The sequence below is a fragment of the Monopterus albus genome, unplaced genomic scaffold, assembly GCF_001952655.1.
Source record: "Monopterus albus unplaced genomic scaffold, M_albus_1.0 scaffold6.1, whole genome shotgun sequence".
Classification (NCBI taxonomy): Eukaryota; Metazoa; Chordata; class Actinopteri; order Synbranchiformes; family Synbranchidae; genus Monopterus; species Monopterus albus.
In genome coordinates, this window is record NW_018127886.1 from 6343587 (window position 1) to 6355279 (window position 11693).

Consider the following 11693-nt stretch of genomic DNA (forward strand, 5'->3'; position numbering starts at 1 on the left):
GGGCAGCAGTCTAAGCAAAGATGCCCAGACTTCCCTCTCTCCAGACACTTCCTCCAGCTCCTCCGGGGGAATGCTGAGACGTTCCCAGGCCAGCCGAGAGACATAGTCCCTCCAGCGTGTCCTGGGTCTTCCCCGGGGCCTCCTCCCGGTGGGACATGCCGGGAACACCTCCCTAGGAAGGCGCCCAGGAGGCATCCAAAACAGATGCCCGAGCCCCCTCAGCTGGCTCCTCTCGATGTGGAGGAGCAGCGGTTCTATTCTGAGCTCCTCCCGGGTGATCGAGCTCCTCACCCTGTCTCTGAGGTTGCACCCAGCCACCCTGCGGAGGAAGCTCATTTCGGCCGCCTGTATCCGGGATCTTGCCTTTTCGGTCATGACTCAAAGCTCATGACCATAGGTGAGAGTCGGAATGTAGATCGACCAGTAAATCAAGGAGAGGGGAAGCGACAGTGGTGCGGTGGCTAGAGCAGTCGTCGCCCAACCAGAAGGTTGAAGGTTCGAATCTCTGTGCTGGCAGTCCACGTGTCGAAGTGTCTTTGGGCAAGACACTGAACACCCCCGTTGCCCCCGATGGTTAGAGCCATTGGTTGAGATGGCGCCGCAGATTGCTGCCATCGGTTCTGTACCGAAAACAAATTCCTTGTGTGTAACATACTTGGCCAATAAAGGTGGTTATCCTTATCCTATCCAGTAAATCGAGAGCTTCGACTTACAGCTCAGCTCCTTCACCATGAAAGATCGGTACATGGACCGCATTACTGCAGAAGCTGCACCAATCCGCCTGTCAATCTCCCATTCCATCCTTCCCTCACTCGTGAACAAGACCCCAAGATACTTGAACTCCTCCACTTGAGGCAGGAACTCCCCACCAACCTGAAGGGAACAAGCCACCCTTTTCCGACTGAGAACCATGGCCTCGGATTTGGAGGTGCTGATTCTCATCCCAGCTGCTTCACACTCGGCTGCAAGCCGCCCCAGTGCATGCTGGAGGTCCTGGTTTGATGGGGCCAGCAGGACAATGTCATCTGCAAAACGCAGAGACGAAATCCTGTGGTCCCCAAACCGGACTCCCTCCGGCCCCTGGCTGCAATTTTGTCCATAAAAATAATGAACAGAACCGGTTACAAAGGGCAGCCCTGCCGGAGTAAGGGCAGCCCTGCCGGAGTCCAACATGCACAGGGAAAAAGTCTGACTTACTGCCGGCGATGCGAACCAAGCTCCTGCTCCGGCCGTTCAGGGACCGGACAGCCCTTAGCAAAGGGCCCCGGACCCCGTACTCCCGGAGCACCCCCCACAGGGCACTGCGAGGGACACGGTCGAATGCCTTCTCCAGATCCACGAAACACATGTGGACTGGTTGGGCAAGATCCTGATAATAGCAAACTGGGAGAAACATACTATAACCAAGAAGTCTGAGTACACTACACAATTAACCGTTCTACACATGACGTTATTCTTATCTGCACAAGGCTCACATTTCAGTTCAAATCTGCACATGGACAGCAGTTTAGGACCTCAGAGGTGTTCACACCGGAGCAGGATATATGTCATCTGCAAACGTGAATGTGGACCAATGACACAAAAATATCAGATCTGACACAAAAAATGGGACTGAGCATTAAGGCCTGTGATGTTAACGTAACCTTATTTACCTTCAGTGTTGTTAATGCCCAAACTAAGAATGGTGCCACACCGCTCTACCTGGCATGCCAGGAGGGTCAACTGGAGGTCATCCAATACCTGGTCAAGGATTGTGGGGCAGATCCAAGCATCCGAGCCAATGATGGGATGACACCACTGCATGCTGCTGCCCAGATGGGCCACAACACTGTTATTGTCTGGCTGGTATGTTGGACTATCAGGACATTGCAGATCAAATCTTGCAAAAAAATACATAGATTTAATCCTAGATCCACATCCTGTAAATAATGTATTAAAATATTATTCATATTTAAGATGAAATACTTCTGAATTCACACTGTTATAAAACATGACTGTAGCTTGTGTTATTATCCTCCCTCCTTTAGATGAGTTTCACGGAGATCAGCCTGGCAGACAGAGATAATGATGGGGCTACGGCCATGCACTTTGCAGCCAGTCGTGGCCATGCAAAGGTGCTCAGCTGGCTGCTGCTACATGGTGGAGAGATCATCACTGACAACTGGGGAGGTACCCCACTTCACGACGCTGCAGAGAATGGTGAATTAGAGGTGCGTGTTTGCATCTTACTGTATTTTATTTACTTATTTATTGTAGTGATATGTCACTCCTTTTAACATTTTATTAGTATAGATAGTGAAACAATTAGAATTTAAGCCATCAGAGAAAGAGGTGCTGCATGATTTTCACAAAGTGATTATAATGTGTACATTCTCAGTGTGTATAGTTAATATTTAACAGTGCCTTAGTCGGCCTGCTCTTTGAATCTGACAGTCATACGAGTTATGTGGGGGCATTGTGATTCTTGGTGTTCACATATTCATACTGGGTTTCACACTTAACCATCTGTTTTGAATGTAAGACCTGTGGCTCGTGGTTGTGCCACCACTCCAACCCACCACTTTGACTAATGTTAGTCAGCTGTTTCAACACTAGCTTGAGCTATTAGAAGTAGAGGAAACTATATTTTTGTCTTGTTTATGCATTGCTTATGAAGTGTTTAAAACTGAACAAACTTCAACTCAGAAGATGCTGGCCCAAGTTCTGGACTGGAGAGAACATTTTACAAAGCAAATTGAAGCACAAGTCAATATGGCAACACAAAGCTTGCTCAGTCTGAGAACAACATGCTTATTCTGGCTTTACTGTGATCATAAGTCTATGAATTAGATGCTAAGTCATTCAATCAAATGCAGTATCAGAGGTGCCTAGTAGCTTTCTAATGCGCACACCATATAACCAGCTGCTGCATGTGATAACCTCTCTCCCCATATTTTCTTGTATAAAATTGTAGCATGTTTCTACATGTCTTTACTGTGCATGTCATGACTAATGTGGAAAACCGAGTATGAGTTTTTTTGTTTTTTTTTGCTAACACAAAATTGGTAAAAACTAGACCAGAGAATCACTACCAATAAAGATCAACACCCAAGTGTTTTAGTCATCGTTTGTCATTTTGTGCAAAATATATTTATTTGTACTTACTGAAACTGATTTTAAGCATTCACACTGTCATTTTCCCCACCTCGCTTCTATCTTACATGTACCACTTTATATCTCATCTGGCCCATCAGTGCTGTCAGATCCTCATGGTCAACGGGGTGGACCTGGGCATCAGGGACCAGGACGGCTTCACAGCAGCAGACCTGGCTGAATACAATGGCCACACCCAGTGTGCCAAATATTTGCGCACTGTGGAGAACATGGTAAGAGCTGTGTCAAATATGTCTTGCTAAACTGCATACTGACCTCTGATTTCCCTGTGGACAGGGAGGAACAACGTATTTTAATCTACACCAGCATCAAATCCTGTTCGATAAAACTTAGGAACAAAACTAGATGCAGTGTATTCAATCTATTTGTATTTAAACAAGAAAATGTACAGCATTTGTTCTAGACTGAGATGAAGAATGGCATTTGAACTTTTGCCTTATTAGCAGAACTACCTAGCCTCCACTTCAGCGGACTCTGTGTGAAATTATGGTTGAACAATAACAATAATAATTTACTCTGTCCTCCCAAGCCAAAACACAACACTGAAAAACACAAGACTATCCACACTGGTGCAACAAAATACTTGCTGTCCTTAACCCAGTGAAAAGTTGGTTGGTACGGATAAAATGTGGAGATCAACTGTCAGTCAGTTTTGAAAATGGCAAGTGGATAAGACAGTTATAGCATCTGTCAGTGTTACTTTGGTCTGCTGCGGATTTACTGAGAATTCACACAGAAAGCAAGATGTGAGCGATGAGTTCAGGTCAGGTCTATGTGTCAGCAGAACAGAGAGGACAGACAAACTGTCCTCACCACGCTGAGTGGCAGCAAAAATATAAATGACCCAGAGGGGAAAAAAAATCCCCAGGGGTGATGCACTTTACCAAAAAGTTACAAACCAAAAACTGTGACCCCAAATTGTGAATTTTGTGAACCTAATCCCCATATTGGACAGTTCACCAAAACAGACATATTAGCACTTGTATTCATAAACTGCAACCTCTGACAGAGTGTGGAGCACCGTGTTCTGTCCCGGGACCCCTCACTGGACCTTGAGTACAAGCAGCCAGACTCGGGTCTGTCGTCCCCAAACACCACCATGCCCCCTGCTAATCAGACAGCACACTTTGGCATCAGTTCCCCATCGAGCTCCCTGTCCAACTACGACTCAGCCAACTCCAGCCAGTCCAGCACCGGAGAGAAGAGGAGCAGCTTAACTACATCACGAGGCCCGCCTACTCAGCTGAGCACAGTTGCTCATTCAGGTCTGCAATGCATGCACTGAAAATTTCTGAAACTTTTATTTATTGTTTTCTAATGTACACCACCAAGGTCACTAGAAATGTCCTTTGGTTGTAATGGTATTTTTTATTTGAAGTCATTCCAAATGATTTTCCAGTTTCTAAATTGAAATATCAAAGGCTGAGGAGCTCAACGGTGAAATAAGTTTTATAATCAGCTCATAGTCAGAGTGGTGTGTGAAACAAGTGCTGTCTACAATCATTTAGCCTCTAACCTTCAACTGCTGTTTCTTTTACATGCCAAATACCACATCAGCAAATGGTGGAATACTCACTTTACTGAAACTAATAATATGCGGCAGTTTGCTTCCATTTGTTCTGTCTCAGGTGCATGATACACTGGTGCTGCACCCTAGTGGTCTGTATGCACATTGTTGGACTATTAGAATCACTCATGTTTCTCATTAATGTCCAAATGGTGTATTGAGAGAAAAGAATGGAGCAAATGTTGCTTTGTTTTGGTCATTTAAATTAGAGGTACACCATGTCTGGTTTCCAGTTTACATTAAACATACTCATATGGACTCTGTCTTTGTCACAGGTGTGTCAGAGTCAGCCATTTCTGACATGCAGGCGTATATGGACATGCTAAACCCAGACATTGGCTCTGAGATGCCCAAGAAGAATGAGATACAGTCTGATGCTGCCTCCAAGCCCCCGCCACCACCGGCCTATCCGCCCCCGCCTCCCCCACAGTCTGCTCCGTTGCCCCCTCTACCCCCGAGCTACCCAGCACCACAGGCCCCTCATGAGGTGTCATCAGTTGAGTTCCTGAAGGTGAAAAGCAATTTGCGGCACGTGGAGGACAACAGTGGCAAAAAGGAGGTAAGAACAGCAGTGGTGAACTCCAGCATGAGCTCAGAAGATGAAGCTGTGTACAAGTTGATTTCCTCACCGAAGGTGTTTGTCCATCAAACAGTTGCACTGTGCAGAAATATTTAGTAAGTAATAACTGCTAGTCTCTTTTACATGGGATGGGACATAGCAGTTTATTATATACAGTAGGTTAGGTAATTGCAGCTTAAATATGTTCCCATTAATTTATTAACCTGCAAATTTGGAGAAAAATTTCTCAAGTAGCTGTTTTGTTTGGCCTGTAACATGATGAGTGATATAGAACAAACCTAAACCAGCAGAGGGGCTGGGGTGTTTAAATAAATTGGCCATTAACTGCCATTTTCCCTGGTGCCTAATCAGTTGGGCTATTGCTCTTATGTAACAGTGTGCCTTGTCTATGTGCCAACCATGATGTTTTTGCATTAGCATGGCTAATGAGGCTAACACAGATGCTCATTACCGGGCCAGGCCTCTGGGCTGACACACAGTGGGTGTTTTGATGGGTTTGATCTCAATTCTTGTAATTAACCTGGCCACAGATCACTCAAAAGTGTGTTGAAAGAGCTGACAAGAAGGAGCAATCAAAAGGGGCATCAACAGTAGTTTCACTGTTGCTTCTGCTGGTTCAGTGCTGTTGTGAACTACATTTAACTGGAGGTGATGTTATAATTCAAATTAAAATGTAACTTAGTTGTTCAGGAAGTGCTGTAATTATGATCAAGATAACCAGTGTGTGGGTTCACTTTCATCTCATGGAGAATTTACTGTATGTCCTGATTGTTATCCAGCTGTATGAACAACGTTCCTTTAGCTTCAATCAAACACCACAAGAGATACAGATGTGATGAGATAGTGTTAAAAGATCCATTTTTTTATTTTAGTTTAATTTTATTAATTTAGGCAAGTATGACAAGAAAATATATTTTGATATCATGTTTTTTTCTTGCATTGTAACGACACAGATAGCACATATCTAAATCAGCCTAGAGAAAGGTTGTTTGTGTGTAACAGCATGCGCCATCAGCCATGTGGGGTTGAGTTTTTAATTAGTGCCGCCCCCTCTCTGTACCCAGGTGACCAGCCCAGGGCGCACCGTCATTAACAATTTAACAAAACCCAGTGCTCAGAGCACATGCACACATGCGTATAAGAGCACACTCACACACTATTAAAATGTGTGTGTGTTGCATATATGTTAGGGAAAAACAATCTACCTTGGGCACCATAGTATCAGGGGAAAGTCTCCTCGTGCAGGGATGCTGCAGAATGCATGGATCAAACTCAGAACCTGTAGACAGCTTGGTGTCTTTCTTTGTTTAGGACCATATCCCATACATTGCTCTGAGGCTGCTTCTCTTACCTCATTTGTCTGTATTTGCTTTGACTGAAGTCAAAAGTTTTGTGTGAAGCAGCCTCAGAGAAATGACTACTTTGCCTCTTTTTTTTTAAACTCTTATACTACTATTGTAGAAAATGTGGCCTACACTTAGTTTATTTTCAAACATTTTCTGCTGCTACTTTGGGGCACTGGAGGCTGGAATATTCTAATAAACCTAAAGCTTGAGAGATCAGTGTGCAGCCAGTCCCAGAGAGGGCAGCACCTGAGTCTGTGCGTTTTGCATATGAGGCACTAGGCAGAGGTGGGGAGTGGTTGGTCTGCGTGCTGGTAGTGACATCATTGCCACTGCTGTGACCAGCCTGATAGCTTATTGATGAGGCCTGTGGGTAAAGTGAGAGGGCAGGTAGAGTGACAGGCATAGCGCTGAGTGGAGACGAGGTGACACTCTGGATCTGGTGACAGCTACTCTCTGTACTTTGCTGAGCTTTGTGGACAAGGCTCTGTCCAGACTGGAGGAGAGCTGCAGTACAGGATTTTTAACACTAAGGTATTGTATTAAAAGTAAGATAGCTTTGTTTTTAACAGTGACAAAAGTAAATGTAAACATTTGGGCTGTATATGTAACAAAGATATTAGAAGTTGCTCTGCGTATTCTGGCTAATCTCCAGGTTCTGGAGCTTTCTGAGCTGCTATATGGTTGGACAGTGAATGTGTGGCATCTGTTGTCCTGTTTTAATTGTGTACTTTCCATTGTATTTCTGTTTAAAATGGTTGCTGCAAAGTAAACTTTTTGCTCATTTTTAAATTATACAAACAGCCTATCAGTGTATGTATGACCTTTTATAATCTTGAGGTTTTGTAAAACCAAATGCAAATGCATTGAACTGTGTCAAACCACAACCTGGTTAAACAAACTTTGATGACATATACAAAACCTTAGACTGTGAGAACATATGTAACAATGCTGACAGACTATCTATATAATGGAAAGAAAGGCTGTATTTGCTATTGTCTAGCCACCTCCCTGGGGATGACAATCAAACCATCTGCAGCTCTCCCCCGCTCACATTACCCTCCCACCTGATAAGTGCTTAGGGACTGTGGGTGGCTATGGCTCACGAGGTAGGGCAGTCGTCTCCTGACCAGTAAGTTGGTGGTTCGACTCCCGGTCTCCCTGCATGCCTAAGTGTCCCTGAGCAAGACACTGAACCCTGAATTGCTCCCGGTGGCTTGACTAGTGCCGGTGCGTGACAGCCTGTCGTCATCTGTGTGTGAATGGTGTATGATCTTCTGTAAAGCGCTTTGGCCAGTGCAACACACTGTGAGGAAGTGCTATATAAAATACAGTCCGTTTACCATTTCTTTGACAGTCGACTTGAGTCAACATAACTAAACAGACTTGTAGGAACTCAGAACATGCCACCACAAAGGAGGAAAGGGTCAGCTGTCAGTTATTTCAGTTTATGTTAACATTGGACATCTGCTCTTCTTGGCATTGGTAAGCATTTTAATGTAAATGAGCTCGAGTCTGGATTTGAAAGGCAAAGTACACAATTTGCCATGACAACTACAGCATGTTAGTAGTTGGCAGCTTTCATTATTAATTTTTGGAATATATACTGTAAAAAAAGCGGGCTTCTCTTTTCACATTTACAGAGTACACATTAGCAGAGTACTAAATGGAAATACAAGGCTTTTTGCATTAAGAAAACATATGCTTGATATCCTGCTTTCCAGAAGATAAGAGACTGTTGAATAAGGTTGTGCACAGAATAACAAACATTATTTCATCAGTGGAAGAAAACTGATAAAGCAAGATTACAAAATAAAGGGTTTAAGATTTTGAAAGATCCCTCTCATGCAGCTCAAGGCCTTTTTAACTTCCTCCCCTCTCACAAGAGGCTTAGATATTCTAAAACACAAACAGCCAGATTTCAGAGTAGCACATGTCCAGCTGCTGAATACTGTTGACTTTGCACTGCATGCTGCTCACTAGGGTTTCATGGAAGGTCATCTGGAGATGAAGCGTTATTATGTATTTTGGATTTCCTGGGGGCAATAGTTTTATTGTTTTTATTATATTAATTGCTTTTAAAAATGATGTTTTTTAATCATTTTGATTCTTTCAATTGTTGTTATCTTGAGGGAGTGTATTATTGTTGGTATTGTGAACCCACCAAGACTAATGCCAATAAGCAGTGTTGATATGGCAATAGAATACTAAAACTTGAAACAGATTGAGATGGAAAGAGAAAGTGCTCAACTGCAAGGGCCAAGGTAACAACCTCTGCCCCTGCTCTGTGGACTCAAGGGTCTTTGGACCTAAAGCTGCATGTGAAGTCTTATTTTCTGTTGCCTGTAGTCTTTACACTGGCTTCATGCTGGCAGATAGATCCATTTAATGGGAAGAAAGGCTGTGTGTGTATGTCTGTGTGGGGGCATCTAAAATGCTTTGTACATTTACTATTGTTGCCCCCCTCTGAAGGGGATGATAATCAAACCATCTGTAGTGCTTCACTGCCCATGTTACCCTCCCACCTGATGAGTTATAAGGAACCATTTCTTTGACAGCAAAAAAAAAAAAAGGTAAATGATAATATTTTCCTGGAACTGAATTAAAGCTCTGTTCTCTTATTCAAATAAAGCTGCTTTGGTCTCACGAGTGAGCTGATCTGGCAGCCAGTGCCAGTGCTACTAAGTGTCTATCTAACAGCGTGTTGTGCTACAAATGCCAAGTTCACTCCGAACCAACTTCATCTCATTCGTCACTATTTCTTAATTAAACTTCAATAGTTCTGTTTTTTTGTCAACCAAATACCTATGTTGACAACTATCATTATTGAATCATAATATCACTCTGATATTCACCGACTCCTTTTTCTTCTGTAGAAATGAATACAAGGTGAACTGTACATTACTGTACAAAATATATCAAGTCTAATTAATGTTTTGCATAGTGAACAGTGAATGCACTATTTCACTTCCTACAGCTTCTAATGAATCTAACCTTGTCATTTGTTGTCACTTTCACTTTAGGCTGTAAATAAGAATTAGATTTATTGCTAAGTAATCTGCTGATTTTTTTTTTCATTTTTTTGGTTTCTATAAAATACCAGTAAATAGCGAAAGCCCAAAGTAACATTGCCATTTGCTTGTTTTGTCCAACAATCAGTCCAAATCCCAAACATATACAGTTTACTATTATGTAAGACAGATAATTTCAGTAAATCCCCATATTTACAAAGTTTTGATTAACTGAGCATCAAAACAGTTGACAATTTGATCCACTTATCAACTGATCAACTAACCATTTCAGCTCTAAATTCAAACATTCAAAAGGTGCTAAATATAAATGTATTATTCTGTCACAGACTCTTTCCTGTCTGAATGGGCTGAACGTTCATTTATCATTTCTGGGTTAAATGAGCAAAATAGAAATGTATTCAAAAAAATATATAACCATGCAGATTAAAGGTAATGAGTATGTTAAACCAAAGCAATTTAAGGCCATTTTTATTTATCACTTTTTTTTCCTTAAGCTACTTGGTCCTGGAGTAAACCACGAAAACCTGATACGTGTGGATTCAAACAGGAAGTCAAGGAGCTTCAGCAAGAAACCTAGCACTGGGGACTACTATAAGACCCTGGGCACTGACACGGCTGAGCGCCACGGGAGCAGAAGCATGGCACCTAATGAAGAGGTGAGACGGATCTCAGGTTTATCTGATATTTCAGAAATCTATCCCAAAAAATCTTTCTACAGCCTTCCCTTACAAAACTGTACCAAACCAAAATTGCACCATTTTTAAAAAGTTATGACTTAGATCCACTGAGAAATAATCTCTCAAGCACCTATGTGAGTGACAGGACATGAACAATTATTTACAGAGATTGCTCTTCAAATCTGATGGATCTAATAATGGCACACTGGCCACTGTGGCCATGTAACTCTGACAGCTATACAGGGCATCATGGCCAGATGCCAGGGCAATGGCAGTCATGAAATGTATACCCTACATAAAACGAAAGTTGACGACATTAAAAAAACATTCCCATTCATTCCCAGCTCTGACTTCTGAGCTCCCAGGTAAATAGAACACAGCATAAGTCTGATGATAGCACTAGTAGATTATGTACAGTGATGTTTCTGTTGCCCATATAGTCCGTTTCACAGCACCAGAGGGCAAATATTTCAATCAACAGGTATTTAAGTTGTACCAAAATGAGGCACCAAAGTCTGCATTGTGCATCAGTCTGGTAGATACCGACTGTATAGGAACCGGTGCCATCGGCACCAGTTTTCTGTACCAAAAGTAAAAGTACTCATTATGCAGAATAGCATATTTCATATTAATGTCATATTACTGGATTACAATTATTGACACAATATTGTGTACATCACATTTAATGTTGCAGCTGGTAAAGGTGGAGCAAATTTTAATTACCTTATAAGCTTATAATTTGAAGTACGCCAGGGCATTTTGTGAGTTTGCAACCGTCAATAAAGTTAGATGATTATGTTTTATTTTGTATAGTTATTCTGATTCTGAAAAGGAACTAGCACTAAATTGATCAAATAAATGTAGTGAAGTAAAAAGTACAATATATGCCTCTAAAATATAGTGAAGTCAAAGTGAAGTCAAGTAAAAGAAATAGTCTAAGTACAGATACCTCAAAATTCTACTTAAATACAATACTTGAGTAAATGTACTTAGTTACTTTCCACCTCTGTACAATCTTATAATAACAGATTGAGTGTTATAACACAGAAGAGTTGCTTTAGAAGAACAACTACTTAGTTACTTTCTAACATTGGTAACTAATGTATGCTAGCATAGCGTAGTAAAGGGTTAATATACTGTGACCTTGTTATACTGTTTATGGTTGTGTGGGCATCTCAGCTCCTTATAAGGTGTTTTTCAGAATAAGGGTTGGTCAGATGATGGTGTGTTGGCATTAGGTTACCACCCTGACTGCACTATTTGCCTGTGCATTATGCCACTCCTTATGATAGGTAGCTTTGTGTCCGTTTGAGCTTTTGTTTTCCACCTGATGCAAAGTGC

At 42.2% G+C, this 11693-nt stretch overlaps 1 protein-coding gene across 1 annotated transcript in view; it reads left to right on the forward strand.

The window, feature by feature from the left end:
- Nucleotides 1-11693, forward strand: part of espn (espin) — a 52308-nt gene that overhangs the window by 9456 nt on the left and 31159 nt on the right. The window contains exons 3-8 of the mRNA XM_020617638.1: nt 1659-1845; nt 2028-2210; nt 3234-3365; nt 4163-4418; nt 4996-5279; nt 10170-10331. Coding sequence (XP_020473294.1) covers nt 1659-1845; nt 2028-2210; nt 3234-3365; nt 4163-4418; nt 4996-5279; nt 10170-10331 — 1204 coding nt within the window. The remainder of the gene's footprint in view (nt 1-1658; nt 1846-2027; nt 2211-3233; nt 3366-4162; nt 4419-4995; nt 5280-10169; nt 10332-11693) is intronic.